Genomic DNA, 20,467 nt, shown 5'->3' on the forward strand with positions numbered 1-20,467 from the left:
TGAAATTGAGCCAGAATCTATAAACTCAAACCCAAATACTTGATTTGTGGGATCAGAGGAGAAACTAGAAAGAAGTTACCTTAAAGACTTTTAATTCTGCTGCCTTGCTGTATCCACATTTCACTTTCTAATTTAGCCACTGTGATTTTTCAGCAGATGAAGCCAGTCAGACCAAATGAAAACAAATGAATTCTCCACAGCTGTGAGGTCAAACTGTTTTTGGAAAAATAATCCCAGAACATACGATATGTTAGCTGACCATATTTAAAACTGATCCCCCATCAAAAGTGTCTTGTTACGTAGCCACACTTTTGATAAACGATTGCTGTCAGCGCTAATCTTGGTGACAAATACATTGCATTTCCTGTGACCGCTTCACACAACCACCCCTCCACACCCGCCTGTAGTTGCTTTTAACGAGAGCTAGTGGCAGTACGAAATGTTTGCGTTGCATTAACACAGCTCTGATGTGACTGCAGGAGAGTGAGCAGCACACAGGGACACTGATAGTAGTAAAATTAAAAACAGTAATGCTGGATTATATGCATGACTTGCTTCCTGTGAATCTTGTGCGTAGGAAGGTAATTTGAATGGCAGACCTGCCACTGACAATGAAAACTTCTATATTGCGATTTAATGATGTAATATAAATACATTGAATGGTTGTTGCTGAAGAAAAGATAAATCATACATAGTATAAAAATATTTTCATGAGATTCTTAAGGATTATAAGTCTAACTATGTCAGTGTGGATATTGTTTCATGTCAGTCTGGGTTGTATTTTCCAACAAAATACTGCATGAGGATGATGCTGAAAGGCAAACCAGTTGGAGGTTTCAGATTTTGGACTTTTCCCATGACTGTGTGAAAACACAATTAGTCTTGATTGGTTCCCCTCGCTTAACAACTGACTAAATTCTCTCAATCAGGGAGAATCTCCAGCATGTGAAATGGCACACTCTCTGGATGAGGTGGAGCTTGTGCCGCTTGTGCCAATCAAAACCACAGTGCCAGGCGGCAACTGAGAACTTAACTTTTCCAATGTAATGAAGAAACACAGGAATAAAATATTATAAAGCACATTAATTTGTTTTCCAGAAACATCATAATTAAAATCAATCATGAAAAGTTAATAACATGGAACCTTTAAATATTTGAGCCGTGCTATATTTAAAAATCATCATACTCGAACGATTCTAGATCCTGCTGTGTAAGTTCTGTTTGACATCAATTACACCATTTTTTCTAGGGGCTCAGTCCTAGTCAGCATTATCCCCTTTCACTTCTAATCAATACTTTTCAAGGGTTTTAAGCTCAAAAGGAAACATCTTCTTGGGACAGTGAAAAGCCGAGCACTGAGAAACAATAGGCCCCATCTCGGCCCTGTCTTGCAGAGCCAGACGTTTGTTGCAGTGCGTCTGGCAAGAGCGGCTTAAGAGTTAATTTCCTGGCAGTGATTTGTAGGAGAGCAGCATCAACAAGCTGCTGCAGACTGGAGCATGAAAACCATTACTTCAATCCCTCACTCCCTGACATTAATAGGATGAATAAATGTTTTTGTTCACTGCTTAATTTGGATGAATCCATCCAAATGGCAATGAAAACAAGTAAATATCCATCTCAGCCCCCCTCCCGATACTAGGAGACAAAGAGAACTCACTCTGCCTTCGCTTTTTCTTCCACCTACTGTTTGAGAATTCCTCTGCTCGGCGCCGAGCTCATATATCAGATGATAACTGAAATGACTGAGACTGGGAACACTTACTGAGGGAGGCTCGTGTTATAGGAAGGGTTTATTTTAAGTCGATTCACCCTAGCCACACAGGAGGTTGTCATGTCGAATTTTATTCCGTAGTAACTGTGAGAGTGATTTTTGTGATCCCAGACATCCAATGTGACAAATGAGATGCAACCAGGCAGACTATATCCTGCACATGAACTTGTAGTAAAAAAAAAAAAAAAAAGTCATTTTCATACTCATCATTTTATAAAAGTGGTGCAGAAATACAATAAAAACATGGACGATCAAAGACGAATGCACCGTAACAACATGGACCCCGCTTACCCCCGTCATGGGTCTTGTGCACTGAGTGCTAAGTTTAGTCATCCAAGAAGAATTCAAGAGGGATTTGTCTGAGGTCTTTCTAGCCAGATGTTGAAAAGCTGTGACTGTATCTGTCTCTTTAAGTTGTAGTATAACCAATGTCACCAGTTAGTTCTCTGTGGAAACAGCCATGGCGTCTGTCCCCTGTACATGCACATTTACTCAACTATTGTGCATCAGCACAATTCTGAGTGTCTTTTACTTTATGTGAATATTTAAATTGTATGTTACTTCACTACATTTATTTGGCAGCTATCGTTACTAGTTCAACCCACCAAGACAGTATGAAATAATAATAATAATAATAATAATAATAATGATAACAATACATTGTTCCGATAATGCTTGTACATACAAGCATTCTACATCAGATAATGCTTGTATATACTTTTATGTACAAGCATTATGTATCTATGTTTTGAATGCAGGACTATTACTTGAAATAGAATATTTCTAAATCATGTTATTGCCCCTTTTACATAAATACACTGTTGCTCATAAAGTTGGAATAAAATATGTTTTACCTCTTTCCATGAAATGATTGTGACAATGTGATTTATTTCATTTCACCTGGGTAATGGGGACACATAATGCAATCATTGCACCTGGTCAAAAATGATTACTGATGCATTTAAATAGGAATAAACAGAGGATTGTGTCTGAAAACAAAATTATTCCAACTTAATGGGCAACAGTGTAGAATAAAAGTAAATACTTTTCCCCTCACAGAGCTGCTATGAAACTTTTGTGTTGCTTGTAGTTCATAAATGCAATTCATCATGTGTTTGTGTTATGACTAGTCGTTGGCCAGGTAACTTTTGACTTCTGCAGCTGCAATTGATGCAGTGCAGAAGTCATATGCTTCCTCTGTTGTTTTCAGGTGTATTACCACCCTCTGGACCAGAGGGTGGTAATGAGGGTCGATGCAGATGTCCAGGTGGGAAAACCAGGACGGTTTGCAATCAGATTTGTGATTTGAGCAACACATACGCAACTGTGCAAAAGTTTGAGGCACTAAAAGTAAAGTGAGGATCAGTTAACTTCATACAAAGTGCTATAAAGAGAAGAAGCCTAAATCATATCAATATTTGGTGTGACTGCCCTTTGCCTTTAAACAGTGCCAGTTCTCCAAGCCACACTTGGCATCTTGGAGAACTTGCCACAGTTATTCTCTGGATTTAGATTTGGATGTCAAGTGTGTTCTGTTTCTTCATGTAATCCCAGACTGTTTTCCATGATGTTGAGATCGTGCTCTGTAGGGGGGACTCCTGTGTATTTGAAGTCGTCGTCATGCTGCTGAATGAGTTTGGGACCAATCAGACTTCTCCGTGTTGATAGGCTGTGGCGTGATGGATAAGAATCTAAACATATAAAATGCTTAACAGTTTTGCACAGTGCTGTATATGTGGCCATGTGTAAATAATAGCCTAGATTTTAGTTAGATACAAGGCATTACATTATATTACATTTACCAGACACTTTTATCCAAAGCGACTTACAAGTGAGGGACGACACTAAAGTTTAAGTGCAGTAGGAAACCTTGGTGTAAGTACTAAATATTACATCTATTCCATAAGTGCAAGGACAGCAGGTAAAGAAATGCGCTGAAAATGCATAGTAATTGCCAGTTAGGCATGTTATGGTGTTAGAGGTTTTAGGAGACGAGGTGCTCTTGGAAGAGATGAGTCTTCAAGAGATTCTTGAAGTCGGAGAGGGATGCCCCTGTTCTGATTGGTAGGTTGTTCCACCATCGGGGAACCCCAGACGAGAACAGTCCGGACTGCAATTGGCTTGTGTGCAGAGATGGCAATGACAGACAACATTCCTTGGAGGAACGCAGTGGCCGAGAAAGAGCATAAGGCTGTATGATTGAGTTCAAGTAGATGGGTGCAGACCCAAAAGTCACTCTGAAGGCAAGCATTACTGACTTCAATTTGATTGGGGCAGCCATGGGTAGCCAGTGTAGGTCGATGAGCAGCGGAGTGACATGTGCCCTTTTAGGCTGATTGAAGACAAAACAGGCTGCCGCACTCTGGACCATCTGTAAGGGTTTCGCTGTGCGTGAAGAGAAGCCTGCCGGAAGGGCATTGCGGTAGTCAAGACACTTGAAATGACAAGTGTAAAAGGAGCCAATGCTTTCAAAGCACATGGCCGCAGAAAGAAGTGATGACAGCCTATAGTATTACTACTTAACCAACATCCAGCAGAGAACAGCGTCTGGGTCAGGAGGCCACGAGCACACTGGGTGCCGCTCAGCTCTCAGTGGAGCTCAGCAGTTATTCTGTAGCGAAAAACAACTAAACAAACTTGTGTGAGGGATAGATATTTTGCTGTACAGTACTGTTGACACACAGCCACAAATATCCTCCGCTCCCCAAATCCCTGGCTAAATTACTAAGCGTCACCATCTTTAGTTTAGGAGAGGGACATAACAGAGAGAGGCAGTCACTTACCGTACCCAGAATAAGTCAGGCAGTTCAACAAATCAATGCTAAATCACCCGCGCTGCTGCTTCAGCACTGCTTTCACAAACACTCATACAGTAGGTTGAGGTTATTTTGATTGGATCTAAAACTATTCTTCTGAAGGCCTGAATAACTCGAGCAGACCGAGGTGACAGTCCACAGCGGCGGCAGTCCCACTACAAAATGGCTGCGATCAGAGAGATATGGGAGATAGACATCAAAGGTCACAAATAAACCCTGTCAGAGGTGAAAACTCTCCACAAGTACAGACCGTACTTGACCACTCTCCTTTGTGGAGCAGCTGGCTGAGAGGAAGAGTCTCACCTTGGGTTTTGGCAAGAGAGACAGCCTTTGTTAATTTTTAATGCATTTGGAAACTAGTAATTAAGTCCCCCCCCCCCAATGGACTGGGAAATTGACATGCTCTGGAGAGCCAGTGAGTAATTATATTTGTAAAGAGCAGTGATACAAGATACTCCCCTCTGACTGGGACTCATTACACATCATTAGAGAGGCGCGGCAACTAGGCACATGCACGTGCACCGCTGGCACGGACCGCACACACCCCGACATGCACGTGGGCAGACAAGTCACACACTTTGAGCCCCACACAATGCACATTGTCCAGCACAAAGAGTGTTTCTCTTTGGGAGACACACTCTGCTCTTCAGGTCCCTGACCTGAGCAGAGCGTGACGAGTCCTGACAGGACAGTCAGGCGGCGTGAAACTGTGTTCTCCATATCTCATCTGGTGATAATCATACTGCGGTGGGTCAATACATAATTAAAGATTAAATCTGAAATGAATTTTCATTCATCTAAATAGTGAAAGGTTGAGATATGAAAGTTTCCAAATGGAGCCTCTGGAGGATTGTGGTCCACCCTTTGAAGCAATAATTACCATTACAGCAGCGTAGGGCTAAGAGCTGCAGGGGGATGATAGAACAGCACTAGAAACTTAGTGGACTCCTCTTTAATTGGAACAGGAGTGGCTGCGACTCGACACATCACAGTCTCCAAATGGAATTTGTACAACTCCAACTCCATGCGTTCTTTTTTTTCTTCAGTATTTCTCCCCTCTCCTCCTCTGTCTATTTCTTTTTTCCCCTCTGTGTGTATTCTCAGTTTGTGTTTCACTGTAGGATCTGCAGCTGCTGTGCACATATTATAAAACCACGCTGAAATATAGATTAAATCCACTGCGGGCTGTCTTTTTGGAAAACACCAAACAAATGCTAAATCTATATTTTATAACACACTGAGCACCATCTTTCAATAATTTTGCTCCATTTGAGGGAAATGTTGAAAAGCTCTATATAAATGGAAATAGTGTTACTGCAAAAATGGTATGACGAGAATGAAATTAATGCATCAGATAAATGAAACATTCATCACTGACATTTACGGAGGTTTGGTGCTGTCCAATTTGTTGAAATTTGCTGGTGAAAATGTTTTTCTTTCTCCACATTAAAAATGCTTTCAGCACAGATTTGTTAGTGAGGGTTGTTGTTGCCTAATGGTTTAGGCCTATTGTTTCAGTGAAATGAGTTAAATATTCAGATTGTTGTGTGTATTTCAAAGGTGTTTACTGCATTATTAATGCCATATTCAGATTGCCCAGGGACGGTGGGAGAGCTATATTAGTGTCAGAAAGCGTAGTTTGAGTTGCCTTGTCTGCTTTCACTTTAAACTCATTATCTTGTCTAATTCTCTCTGCCTCCATTATTCCCTCATCCCTTTAAGCAGCCTAATTAAAAGGGCTTTCATTTTTTCATTAATATTTATTTATTTATTCTGCATTTCTACATGAAACTGCTTCACCCTGCGTAGAATCTAAATTAAAGTTTTTTCATTATTAAAATGAAGGGTTTCCTGCTGCATAGCACTTGAGATGAATCCACAGAAGAAGAGGAAAAACTGGAGTATTTTCTCTCATCTTGCTGTCAGATGACCCGATATTACACTGCAAGTGTACGGCTTTCAACGATGACTGCAGCGGCTAATGTACAGTGTCCAATACAAACAGTTAATCTACTCCACTTAATGCTGTTTAGACTAGATTAATGCGGAAACTGTTAGCTACACCCATATTCAATAAAATACTGCAAACAAAAATAAAATGAAGACATGTAATCACAATTACTCACGTTCTAAGGACTGCAATTCACACTTTATGACTGAAAATCTTCAGACAGCTTAGTGTTAATTGGCCCATCATGGTCTGATTTCTCTCTGGCTTTGGTTTTATTTGGTTTATATGAGTGTGTCTGTAATAACAGTTTAAAGCCGTACCACGGGGAGATTATCAGACCATGCTACAGCGATGGACATTATCGCTCAACTACATGCATCACTTCGTTTCTGCTCATTTCTCTGAATGGCTGCTGGGGAGCTCACCAAGAGAGCCGCTTTGTGAACTGTATTTGTGGGTACATGTGTGCATGTGTTTCAGTGTGTGTGTGTGTGTGTGTGTGTGTGTGTGTGTGTGTGTTTGTGCATGTGAGCAAACCGCATGCGTATGTGTGGTTTGTTTTTGCTTGTGTGTCACTGTCTGCGCTCAAAGTGTGTTTATGTGTGTGCCTGAATACTAGCATGTGCGTGAGCGTGCGCATGCTCAGAGTATACACATGTGGTGTTTGAGGGCGTGTGTGCATGCATGTAGAATGACATTTAGCGAAATGTGGCAGCGAGAGAAGAAACATCTGACTCATAATTGAAGTGCCATGAAAGAAATATGATCATGAATCTGTATTAGGCTTACGTGCTCAGCTTTAAACCAGCTGCAGGAGCACGAGGCAGCATGCCCAGCCAGCACTCCGACTACCTTACCACCCTGAAGGCTGATTACAACGCTCAGAATGATACTCCACAAAAATGACAGAGGAAAACACAGCGCATTCAAGGCGAGCAATCCTGATGACAAAATCGATAGGCCGTAGCGCTCTCATCTCCATCAAAACGAGAATCTCAGGATGAATGTGGTAGTGCCTCCGTGATTCAACCACACCAGTCATCTAAGTGTCCTGAAGGATAAAGCAGCACCAATCCTCCGTCACCCTCCTGCTCTTGACATGTAGAGCTCCGTGAGCAGCAAGGTGAGGCAGACTGCTCTTTTAAGGATAAGGCTGGGGATGTTCTATGTTTTTTTTTTGCTATCAACAGAAGCCATGAAAAGACCAACCAAAGCCTGTTATACTGTATATATTTAGCTCAGTGGTCCCAAATCTTTTTGACCTTGTAAAACAAAGCCATGTGAATTCATGACACCTCATCACCGTTTGTGTTTGACACTGAGCCGTGAGCAGAGAGATTTCTCCCTCTCAATTGGTTTCATTCGAATACACTGAACCTGCTTGAACAGGTAAAACTATCTAATATATAACAAGAGAAACAATTTTCTCTGATTTATCGAATGACCTCCTGGGGGATACACGTAGCTCATTCCTCAGAGCCATTGACCTCCTTTGTTTCTTTGTAAAGAACATTTAAAGCGGGGTGACATGCTCCTTGATTATGATTAGTGTGGTTGCTGTAGTTTATAAAGTTTCCATGCTGCATACACCATCCTGCTGCATTAAATGCTCCCTAGATCACCAAATGTGTGTTAAAGCGACTTTTAAAATAAAAAAATATAGCACATTCATTCTTTAAGTAATGAAAACTAAATTGAATTCATTAAAAAAAATGAGAAACTCAAATCAGTAATACACTCAGTGGTTTTGCAGCTATATGCTTACTTGTTCTGTTATGACCATTAGCTCACGGCGGCTAATTCGAGCTAATGTCAGCAAACTTTGGATAGGTATTGCTCTGTAATTCACATTACTGAGTCGGTTTGCTGACTTCATGACATCGCTCTACTTGTTCTGCTCTTACACAAAATTTTAGGTTTTACCATTATTATGTACTTGTGACCACAGATGCTGCTGTTCAACAAATGTTACATAATCTACGCCTGAAAGTAGTTCCTGACAAAATGTAGTTCCTATGTTGCCATTGCAACATAGGACTCTGGTCCACATACAGTAACCACACCAGGGCAGCTGTAATATTTACCCTACTTTGAGCAATATTTCCAAAAACTACAGTGCCTGTCTGTTTTAGGAAATTACTTGAGCTTTTAAAAAACAAATTAAACTGTATTTACAGTATGTCTTCAGGTGGGATCAATGGCCTTCAGGCTGAATGCCACAGACAGGAAAGGTTAGTCAGAAAGTATTGAGAAGCACTCTTAAAAACAGTTGCTTTTGGTCTTGTCTTGGGATTTTTTTTTTGACAGCAAGAAACATGCAGAATAACCCCAAAACTTTTCTTTTATGTTAACAGCTACCAACGATTCTGATGGAAACAAATGAAAACAAATGCAAACAACGAGATGGAAATTTCATTTTATATTCAAAGGGTTTGTAGTTGGTACACAACCACTCTAAATGTAAAAAAATGTGTGAGGAGGGAAATCGGCTGTGTCAGAGAGATGGATGGAAAAGGTACAAAGCTTGGGTAGTGTGCTAACAAACTCCATTTTGTATTGCTGCAGCTGTTTCCATGGAGCTCGCTCTCTCTCTCTTTCGCTCTCTCTCTCTCTCTGTCTCTGCCTCTTGACTCCCCCTCTCTCTCCCTCTCTCTCCCTCTCTCTCTCTCTCTCTCTCTCTCACACACACACACACACACACACACACACAAGTGTCTGAAAGAGGATTCAGCTGTGTGAGTCAATCTGCAACCAACCGCAACTCTGAGAGAGAACCCCTCGTTCTCTCTAACAGACTCTTCTCCTCTCCTCCATCTCTCCAGCATCACGCCCATCTCATCATTTTTTTTTCAACCTCATTACAATAATTTCTTAATTTATTCTAAACCCCAGTCACAACAACAAACCCACATTCAGCACACTCAATTACTGTGATTCTGATACACGAGCACCACATCAACAAGGAGCACAGGAACCAGTCCATGTATTTACAGTGCTGTGTTTTTTCCTCTGCCTTATTTGGAGTGCATGTGGCAATCAGCAGTGCTCATTACACCTAGCTGCCCTACAAAGATGCCCCAGAAAAATGTCCTTGAAGGAGGAGGTGAAGGAAAAAAAAAAAAAAAAAAAAAAAAGAGAGAGAGAGGAAAAGATGCTTACCGAGGACTCCGACACGGTAGTTGAGAGTGATAACGATGACATTTCCGTAGCTGGCCAGGACGCTCCCATCGATCATGTTGCCCGTCCCCTCCATGTAGGATCCTCCGTGGATGTAGACCATCACGGGCTTGGCACCAGTATCTCGTATGTCTGCAAGAGCGGCCATCATTAACACATTCACATTGTCGTCCACCCACTCCGATCAAGGGTTCAGCTCAGATTCAGATACAGCAGATACAGCACATGGTGGCCACAAACAGACAAGCTGACGGTCACCTCTCAGATACCAGCTGTAAGGATGCAGTCTGCTGGCCTACTAATGGAAATGGAAGCGATATTCTATCACATCTGCTCTATGAGAAACAAATTAATGTCCACTCATGATGTAGAGTTCAACTCTATTATAATAATTGGCCATCTCAGCTGAAAATGTTGCTTGTCATTTACCTCATATAAACCAAACTATTAGGGTTGTATTTGAGTTTGTGCTGCCTTCCAGGAGGCAGACCCACTTCCCAATATAGACACGCAGGAGGCCATTAGAGAGAATAAAGAGAGAGGTACTCTGACACATCTCCTAACCAGGGAGAAGGCTAATCTGTCTTGACAGTGATAGGGAAAACGCATCGGCTAATTACACAATGCTACCATGCGCCTCCTTTTTACACAGGCCTATCTCTCTGCAACAATTTATTTGCACTGTCTTTCTTGGCATTGCAGGCAGTTAAATTTGTGCTTCAGTTTTGGTAAAATGTTGTTTATTTTATTCCCGAACCAGGACTTGATACCCAGCTGGAGCGACACTCCAGCCAGATAAAGCACATCCAGAGGTAGAGGGAAGAAAAAAGCCTCTGTCTGAGGAATAGACTGAATTACTGACTGGCTAGCTAGAGCTGGGAGACAAGACAAGAAACTCTCTCTCATTTTCACTCCTGCTCCCCCCGCGTTCTGTGTAGCTTCACGCCTTCCCCTCCCTCACTTTGTATCGCTTTCACTCACAGACTCTCCCCTGTCTCTCCCTGTTTCTCTCCCGCCTTCCCTCCATCTCTGTCCAACCCCCCCCCCCCCCCCCCCCCCAGCCCTGAAGAAATGGTGAGATGAAGAGGAGAGGGGGTGGGAGGGCAAAGAGTGAGGAAGACAGAGGGAGAGAGACACAAAGACAGACAGGAAGGACGGAGGGAGGGAGGGAAGAAAGACGGAAAGAAAGGAAGAAAATAAAAAGGGAAGAAAGGAATAAAGACATAAAAAGAAAGAGAAAGAAAAAAAGGAGAAAGCAATGGGCTCAGATTTAAAAGGGTAGTATTGTATTCTGGTTGCTATGGTGACTGAGAGCCAAAATTTAAAATCCTCAAGAACAGCTAATCGCAGACCACATCCTGCACAGCCCAATCTGCATCCATCTGCAGGCACTGCTCATCGTTATGCACCCCATCACATTAGCATGCTCAACACCGAGGACAACTACTTAAATGCATTTTGTAGAGACACGGTTTTTCTGTAACCCCTATAGCAGAGCTCAGCCTTGATTCACAGTTTTTTTTTTCATTATTCCCTTGGTTATTCATGGCCCCGTTAACGTTTAAAAGCAAAGCAATAACTTGTATATGAGGTGGCCTTATTTATGGCTTTCTTTATCTTGCTGGTATCTGAGAAGGCTACACAGTGAAATGTGATTTATAGCTGACACTTCTCTATGCACACACTTATCGTAGACAAGAGGAGGAGGGGATGCATGGGGTGAGAAAGCATGAAAGGTACAGTCAGAGAAGGAAAAAGGTGTGGGGAGGAAGGAGGGTGGTGGGGGGGAGTGGGTGGGTGGGGGGGGGGTGGGTGAAGGGATAAGAACAGCAAAAAACGATATCCTTCACAAGCTCCTCAAACAAATGGGCCACAGATACAAAGAGAATGGAAAAGAGGAAGAAGGAACAGAGGGGGGCAGAAATAAGAAAAAGAGATTAGTCATGTCAATGTTATCAGTCACCTCTTTTGTTGATTCACATCGTGTCTCCATGACAACAGTTAAATCCCTTTGGGAGAGCAATACAAGACATTGAAGCTCCACTTGTCCTAATCTATTTATTGACTTGATCTGATGTGGGAGGTGTCACACAGATGTGATATACAGTTCTCACTGACGCTGATTTGTGTCAGAGGAAAATATGCATGCAGCCGATCCCAATTGGACTTTGGATTACGGTGAGACATAATAATCCTGTCTGGATACATCCACATCTGGGTCTGCAGCATGGCATGACTTGGAGGTAATGAGGTGAGTAGATTTCTTAACCAATCAGATCAGAGCTTTATCAGTTGCCGCGGACGGACTAATCTGGTGAAACAGGTGACTAAGTGGCTACCTCGGAGAGCTGCTTCCTGATTCACTACTTCTCCGAGGCAAACATATTGTTACATCAACACACATGTTCATAGCATCAAAATGTAGCACAGAGCCCTGTGCTAGAAAAGAAACAGAGACATGTTTATTAATGCACATACAAGTATATTTGCAATAGAATTCCATGCACAATGAGCTGAAAATTAAAAAAAAAAGACAAATAAACTCATGTTTTGGAGATGAACAAAAAAAATGAAATGTAGACGGAGGGTGATGTGCAATGAAGAGTGAGCTGAACAGAAACATAATTTATGCACAGCAGCACATCGTTTTGTCACAAATTTCTCTCACCCAGACAAGTGAGAACTTGCAGCATCTACTACACAGCGACATACACTCACACACTCCCAGCACATACTCTACAAACAGCAAATAATTGCATCACAGTAGAGAAAATAAATTGAAAATTGCCCATAAATGAATAAATAAATCAAAGCTTTCCAGTTCAGTGCACTTTGCTCCAGCTAAATAGAAGGGCTGGAGACAGTCACACCTACAAATACATCACAGGGCATGAGTTTTACCAGGACCTGAGGAGCACAACCTCTCATAGGTGCATCACAGTGGCTCTGGACTGATTGGAGTATCAGTGGGAGGCATAACTCAGGCCCTGAGCTGAGCCTCTAAGTGTTGCTGCTGCAAGTGAAACCCACCAGGAGGGCTAGGAGCACTCTTTCCTTCCTCCTCTATCTTATTTTCTCCCTCAACCTGTACTTCCACCTTTTTGTCCTTTGCCTCTCACTCCAGTGAAAACAGTCAGTCATATATCTGACGTTAAGCGCCCCGAGAACCAGCCTTGACACACCACAGTATAGGACAGGACAAAGGCGAGTGGAGATAAGTGTCGGTGGCATTCACTGTGTCAACACTTGGTGAAACATGGTGGCTGTCAGCGGCTATCAGTGAGGTCTGAGGTTGGGAGGGGAATGGGTGACAATGTCCTGATGTGGCAGGACATGACATGCACCCTACTGTAGCGCTCTTGTCAGGCCAAGCTTCACGGTTCACTCATGACAAGTCCATTACTGGCCATGTTCATATTTGAGAACTGCATATAGTTTATCAGGGGAGCTCTTTTGCTAAACAGGCAGTCTAATTACACCGAATTATACAGCGGCTTGTGCCGTTGTACAAGTCAGTGAATGTCACTGAACGTCTGCTTAATATTCCCTTTATATGGAAAATAAATGAACTAGCACTGTGTGTGACTAGGCCTTTGAGGGGGAAAAAGGCTGACGTGAAGGAAGACACAGTAAGAAATTTCCTATTTGGACTCACTGACGACAGTGGAAGGAGGACCATGAAAAAAAAAAATAAATAAAAAAGTTGTGGCATAGCTATTTTAAACCAGTGGACTTTCAGAGCCTGCACGTCATCAGGAGTGATGGGATGGGCAGGAAAAGTCAGCCTCCACGTTGTTCTCCACAACACTTGACATTTATGAGAATAACTGAGACATGTCTTCATGTTTATAAAGAAAATCCGAACACAGCACTGGGTATATGAAAAGAAGTATTTGTGCCTCTACTTTGAATCTTGACATCGCTACAGTAAATGTAATGGGAGGAATGACCTTTACGTGAAGGTGACTTCTTGCTCCCCCCCTCTGTGGTGTGTTTGTGTGTTAAATATGATGCTTGAAACTGGGCAGAAAGAGAGTGGTGTATGTGTGTGTGTGTGTGTGTGTGTATACATAAGAGGATCGAGAGAAAAGAGAGAAGGGTATAGACGCTAGATGAGCAAAAACAAAAGCAGAAGATGCTTACAAGGCTATTAGCCCCCTACAGCTGGCCTGGACCTGGATGAGAGGAGGAAGCTCTAGAGGTGCTGTCATCCTTAAGACTCACAAAAAAGCTGTTTGCTCCCTGAGTGAAGGGGGACTAACCCTTCTTTAGAGGAAGTCTGCCGTCCTTGGTGCCAGCCACAAAAGCTGATGACATACTGTACAAACGCAATGAATGGTTGACGACAGCACACCAATAAACACATTAAAGAATAGCACACAGCTAAAAAAAAAAAAACAGCAGACGTGCTGTGGCATTGCATAAGGAAAGGGTCAAAAGTGCCTCACTGAACTAATTCAAAGCTCCCCTCTCTGTTCCATTCAAGCAGTATGTTTTTGCATGTTTTTGCCTTGCCAATTATTTCGTGCCACTCAAGAGTAGAGGAGAGGAGCAAAAAAAATAAAAAAAGATGACAGGAGCAGTCAGGCTCCCCCATCCTCTGAAATGTCTCAAATGGTGCCCTTGTAGATCAGCCATTAGCAGCAATGCTTATCTTGGAAAGAAGCTGAGCAGCAGCATTCCAAATATCCCTACGTAAATGGGCTTCGAGGGGCATGATTCCTCATCCCTGCCACATCAGAGAGAATAGGATAGTGGCAGAATGGAGAGAATGGTGTGTGAATTGCCCCCACTGTCGATTCACCACTCTCCAGGCTGCCTGAGCTGAGCTGAGGGCTTTGCTGGATGGGGATCCAGTCAGGCCTCTGCAATGGAATTAATGGTAATACCCAGGCAGGTGGAGCTCAGCTCTGCTCCCTGGCACAGCAACGATGGAGAGCTTCTCTCAGGGTGGGGGTGTGTGGGGGTGTGTGTGTGTGTGTGTGTGTGTGTGTGTGCGCGTGTGTTGTCTTCTTCAGTGCTTGCTTCTAGAGCTTGGAAGCGAGCATTGTTTACGTGTACAAGTGTGTGCATTTGTGCATGCTTGACTGATTTAATAGATGTGGGTGTACATGTCTGAGTGTGTGCACACTCACGCTGGGTGGAAGCATTCCTCCTGATTAGAGCTAGTCTCAAAGTGCCAAATGACAGACACAGACACACACACACACACACACACACACACACACACACACACACACACACACACACACACACACACACACACACACACACACACATCTATTTTTCATCAGTGGAAGAGGGCCGAGGCAGCAGTGGCGCGAGACACTCTAGAGGTGGAGTGGAGATGGCTGCCTCTCTCTGCCTAACACTGGGCACAGTAGCTCAGCGCCGCTGCCATGTTCCACCTGGGAGATTTAGCTCCTACACAGCTTCACTTCCTCTATTTACATGCCCACCTTTATCTAACAACAGCAGGTAGGTGATTGAAAGCTTGCGCTCCCTTTTACAGTGCAATAACAGCGTCTGTAAAATTGAGTCTTGATTGTGGGCCGATGTAAATCACAGCAAGTTGGCCCGCACACTCCTGTTGCTGGAGGGAGTGTTGCATAGAATTTGAATGTACTTTCGGGGTGCCAGGGGCTTGACTGTTGCTCAGACAGACAGGTGGACGCACAAAGGGAAAGACAGCTAGACACAGGGAGAGACAAATAGAGAGAAAGGCAGAGAGGGAGAGCCTCAGGGACAGCCAGCGGACAGAAAGAGATATACAGTATAAAAAGGTCATTATAGTCTCATTATATATTTCATTTTGCTTATCTCCTCGTCTCGGTTGAATGTTTTTATTGGCTGTTCCACTGCCTTTTTTAATGTAAATTTAAATATTACTATTCCATTACATATGTTACATACATTTCTCTGGCAATGTGAGAAATCCTTTATTGTTCCAATAAAACTTATTTGAATTAGAATTTAAGAGCGTGTCTGGAGGGTTACAACAGGGAGGGAGGCAGCTCAAATATGGTGGAGGGAGGGAGGGAATTAGCCCAGGATAGACAGACTGCCAACTGAGACAGCATGGTAATGCTGGGATGAACAGACTGAGAGATGGAGGGGGTTAGACAGAGAAACCAGACAAGGCAGCCGCTCTCTGAACTGAATGAGAATGTGTGGATAAGAGGTGAATCAGCTAAAGACTGAGAGAGTGGGAGTTCTGCTTGTGTTCTGATTCTACTCGACCTTTAACTTTAAACAAGAACGTTTGATTTTCACTGGCAATACATGTACACAAGGAGATATATTGTTAACAACATTAGTACAGACACTTGTGAGAGCAGTAATAGGTAAGAGAGCTTGTGCAGTCTACGTTGCCATCTTTCTGTGAGGAAAGTCTTGTCTTCACAGAGGTAGCAGTTCTTCTTGGGGGGAAATAAGAGAAAAACAGAGGGACGTCTCTGAACATTGGTTGTATATATCAGGCTGTGAAAGTTCAAAACAGACACATTCACTGGAACAATGAAAATCTTCTGGATCATGTTTAGGGATTGATGGCCAACGCTGTCACACATGCATTAGTTACAGTGCTGTGGCAGAGATTCTGCTGGGACCGTATTGTGCTTCTACGGTGATGCTCTGTAAATAGCATTAGTTGCGCTCAGTAAAGAATAGACTTGTCACATTTTCAGTAAGGCTAGTCTTGCACAACAGCTTGGAGACCAAGCCACTGTGTACGCATTGCAAAGACTTGCCAGACAAAGGGATTGGCACTTGTCAGCAATTCTGAACAGACTTAGGGCTACATACACTGACACATGTGGGCTAGCTTGAAGGAAGACAAACATATACGTGTGTGCACATATACACACAGTCAAGCTGAAGACTGAAGGCAATTTGGCTCCAGTTGCAACAGCTCGCCCTGGGCTTGAATAAGGAAACACCTGCGTGTGTCAAAGCGGTGCTATGGCAACGCTTCCTGTTCTGTGATCAAGGCCAGCACGAGGCTTCTTTTCGAGAGACAAGCCCACTGGCAAACAGGAAGGATCTTCCCTACAAACCCTTAAACATCTGGAAAGAACAACTGGCCAGCCGGCCTCAGCTTGGTTTAAAACCCAACGCAGGACCTGCCGCAACGCAGCCGTTCACTGTGCCAACATTCAAGACAAATAAGTGAAAGGATATGGCAATTTAGTGTGACATCTCAGTTTTCCTGCCAAATACAAGGTCCATATGCCCTGAACATGTGCTAAGGTCCCCAACTGTTTCGTTCCAGACATACAGTTAAATCATGTTCACCAAATGCACAGATAATAAGCAAAAAATCAATTTGTCCATAGCAAACAAATGGTGTATAAATCCATGGCTTTACCTTGATACCCAACATCATGCTTGCATCACCTGCCCTGTAGTGTTGAAGGAAGACAAGGGCAGGGCGATATCAGGGGTTTGATTTAGATTCAAAGACTTAAGCCGTTTCTGTTGCAGCACAAGAATCGTCTCTCATTCTAATCTCGGCAGAGATCCACCCTGAGCCAGGAATATCCCAAGATAAATATGGAAAGTGAACAATGTGATTGCTGAGCAGCAACTTCCCATTTTCTACACCTCTCGCCTCTAATCCTCTCCAGCAGCACTCCTGAACTGCCGCTCCTCATCTAAATCTGCTGGCAGACCTGGTGAACAGTCTGATATTACACTGCTGCTTCACTTTCCCTCTGCTATTATCGCCACCAATACAGCTGCTGGCCACACCTTAAGAAGGGGCTCTCACAACTGCTTCTGCCCTTGTAATAACAGCCGCTCCAGTCACTGCGTGAGATATTAAAATGACCCAGCCCGGGCTTTGTTATCTAGACAGCTCCGAGATCCCATCTGACTCCTGAGCCAAACACTCTACTCATCGCTTGAATTTCGATGCTTGGGAACGGGAGGCCTCACATTCACTCACACACACTCTACATGGGACCAAAGACAACATTGTCCCACACATTGTAACGTGACAGGGGTGCTTGATGATTGCATTTGCAATTAGGAAAAAAAAAAAAGAAACTAAATCAAACAAAAATCATAAATGATCAGAAATCAGTGACATTTTTAGAAAAAAATAAACAAATCATGCACCATCTTTGTTCACCATTGAAAGTACCTTCATCTTCATCACCGTCGTTATCCGATAAATCCTCGCCCTGTTTTTTTGCATGGGCCCCTGTTATTGAAGCAGGGAGAGACATAGAGAGGCACAGGGAAATTCAAAATAGCATGTTTGGCAACACAGAGATGGGAAAAGAGGAAATTCAAGAAAAAGCATCATTTGATACCAAATGTGAATAATAACAATGTTAATTTAAATGCATCATTCACATTTAAAAAAAAAAAAGATATTTACAAAGGGACATCCAACAAGAGAAAAATAAACATTTTAAATAATGTACAAACACTACACTGTGTAACAAAAATCAAAACACACCTTGCAGAAGGCAAATTCAACAAAACTCCATTGTTATCATAGTATACCTGGAGCAGAGTCATACACCACTGGCATTTTCAGATGAAAAAAAACCTTTAGATTTATCAGGAAACTCTGAATTTGAACCTATACATTTGGGAAACAATAGCTTAAAGGATAACTGCAGAAAAGAACAGCTACTGAACAGCATATGATTCAGATTCTTTTGATCGTATTTTGGAAACGACTTTTTGAGAAGAGGTTTTACAGTGTTTGAACAAGACTTTAGTGACTTTCTGCTCTGCACCTGACGTCAATTTCTAAGACAGACCATAAAAAGGCATATAAAAACATATTAACAGAAAATGTGTTTACTCGCAAGGTGAAGAATATAAAAATCAGGATGCAGAAAACTGTCGAAAGCACAGGTTTTAAACTACAAGCAAAAGCATGTGCACAACTGCAACCTCCCTAGAGGTGGTGAGATTTGAATAAATCACCAAACTGCGTGTATCATGTACACTCAGTGATGTGTGCAGTTACTTCGGCTTGCCTCTTTGCCCTAAACAGTAGGTAATGTGGTGTTGCCCTTGTGCTACTCGTTAATATGAAAATCTAGCCCCCCCAGGGCAGCTACACACCGTGTACAAATAGCGTACAAGCCCCATCTTGACCTACCACTTACACAGTGTTATTCTAAACTGGTGTGAGTTTGATATCCATGTCCGATCATTTTTGTTGCCCACCAGCAGCAGGCCCTAAGGCCATCAACGATGGTTACTTAATTGGTCTGTCCATCAGTCCATCCATTCAGTAGTAAATCATATTCTGACAAGATTTTACAGAGATATGATGTTTTTTTTGGAGAATTTCACAGTTTCGGTGATACCCAGACCTTTCATATAGCGCCGCTGTCAGCTCAGATTTTCCTCTTGAGCAATGCTTGATACAGTAAATCCTAATGTCTCTGGTGACCTTGGAATTTAGCTTTAGTGCAATCACCAGGTGAGCATGAATATGAATTAATATCAAAATCTAACGGGCTGATTGTCATGGGATTTACTGAACCATGATTCCAAGATGAGATGCCGAGCATTTCCCGCAGTGTTTTATAGCAGACAGAAGCCTGATCCTTAACCTGAAGCAAACACCACCTCTGCTAACATCATATATTATTATATGTACATACTATATTGTAATACATATTATATTACATGCATATTTTTCTTTTTTTTTAATGAAATAAGGCATTCATCTTTTAAGGGAAAAGCTATTTCTCACTGCACTTTACATACACTTCATGAGAGTGGCTGTTGTTTGAGTCATCTTCTAACTAAATTGAGAAAATATACATCAGGATCTGGTTGATCCGCCTCCATCACTAAACAGTTTCCTGGATTCTCTCCACTCTAGTCATTACAAAACGTCTTATCTTGCCACATTTAGACAAAATTATCCACCTCTTCTTTAAGACAACTAATAGCCTGAGTCCCATTAAATTCGTTGTGGATGTTAATGGTTCCTAGACGATGATTCAAGCATCCACAAACAGAGCTGTGTGTGCAATAACTTTTTAGAGGCCAAATTCCAGACTGGAAGAAACATTATGAACTTAAGTTCAGAGACTCTGAATGGTCACAGTGTTAACCCCTACTCCCAAAAGTTGCTTAGAGGTCACAAAGACTCTTCTTAAGACAAGATTTCTGTCATTCATGTGGTTCAGTCAGTCAATCAAGACACTATAGGAAGAGGAGGACTCTATAGCACTCATAGAGTATGTATGGATCCAGAAGTCAGAAGCTCTTTAGGTTAAACAGCTTTTATCTGAGTGAATGAGCCACTGTGTTTGAAAACCTCATCCATTATCAACTGATAGATGCAATATATTACATAATGTAATAGGCTGAGTGTCATGACATTTACTGAGTACATTCGAGCTCTAACGTGGAGAAGCCTTTTGATTTGGTTGTTTCCACAGCCCGTACAATGACCTTGTTCAGTCTGTTCATCACGTTTGCATTATGGGGTGAAATGAATAATGCAGTCTGCATGCGCTGTGTGAGCTTTAGATATGCAAACATAATTGTATGACTATGAAAACTTCAAGCTTAAATGCATAACTTGTGTCACCCTGGCGATAAGGGGTTATTGGACAGCTGTGGAAGGTTGTGCAGAAATGGGAGCGGACTTTTAATTTGTTAGCCATTAGCAAGGGTAAGGTGATAGGCTTGATAGGACAGGTGTGGTAGGCCACACCCTCTTGCAATGTCATTGGCTAATGGAATCAAAATCTGCAAAGTGATGAA

The 20,467-nt window shown here is 42.4% G+C and overlaps 1 protein-coding gene across 1 annotated transcript in view; it reads right to left on the minus strand.

Moving 5' to 3' along the window:
* nlgn3 (neuroligin 3) overlaps nt 1-20,467 on the minus strand; it is a 117,140-nt gene that overhangs the window by 64,274 nt on the left and 32,399 nt on the right. Inside the window, exons 4-5 of the mRNA XM_022751764.1 lie at nt 17,862-17,921; nt 9,701-9,850 (exon numbers count right to left, since the gene is read on the minus strand). Of these exons, the coding sequence (XP_022607485.1) occupies nt 9,701-9,850; nt 17,862-17,921 (210 nt within the window). The remainder of the gene's footprint in view (nt 1-9,700; nt 9,851-17,861; nt 17,922-20,467) is intronic.

The sequence above is a fragment of the Seriola dumerili genome, unplaced genomic scaffold (genome assembly GCF_002260705.1).
Source record: "Seriola dumerili isolate Sdu_G_001 unplaced genomic scaffold, Sdu_1.0 BDQW01000161.1, whole genome shotgun sequence".
In the NCBI taxonomy this organism is placed as follows: domain Eukaryota; kingdom Metazoa; phylum Chordata; class Actinopteri; order Carangiformes; family Carangidae; genus Seriola; species Seriola dumerili.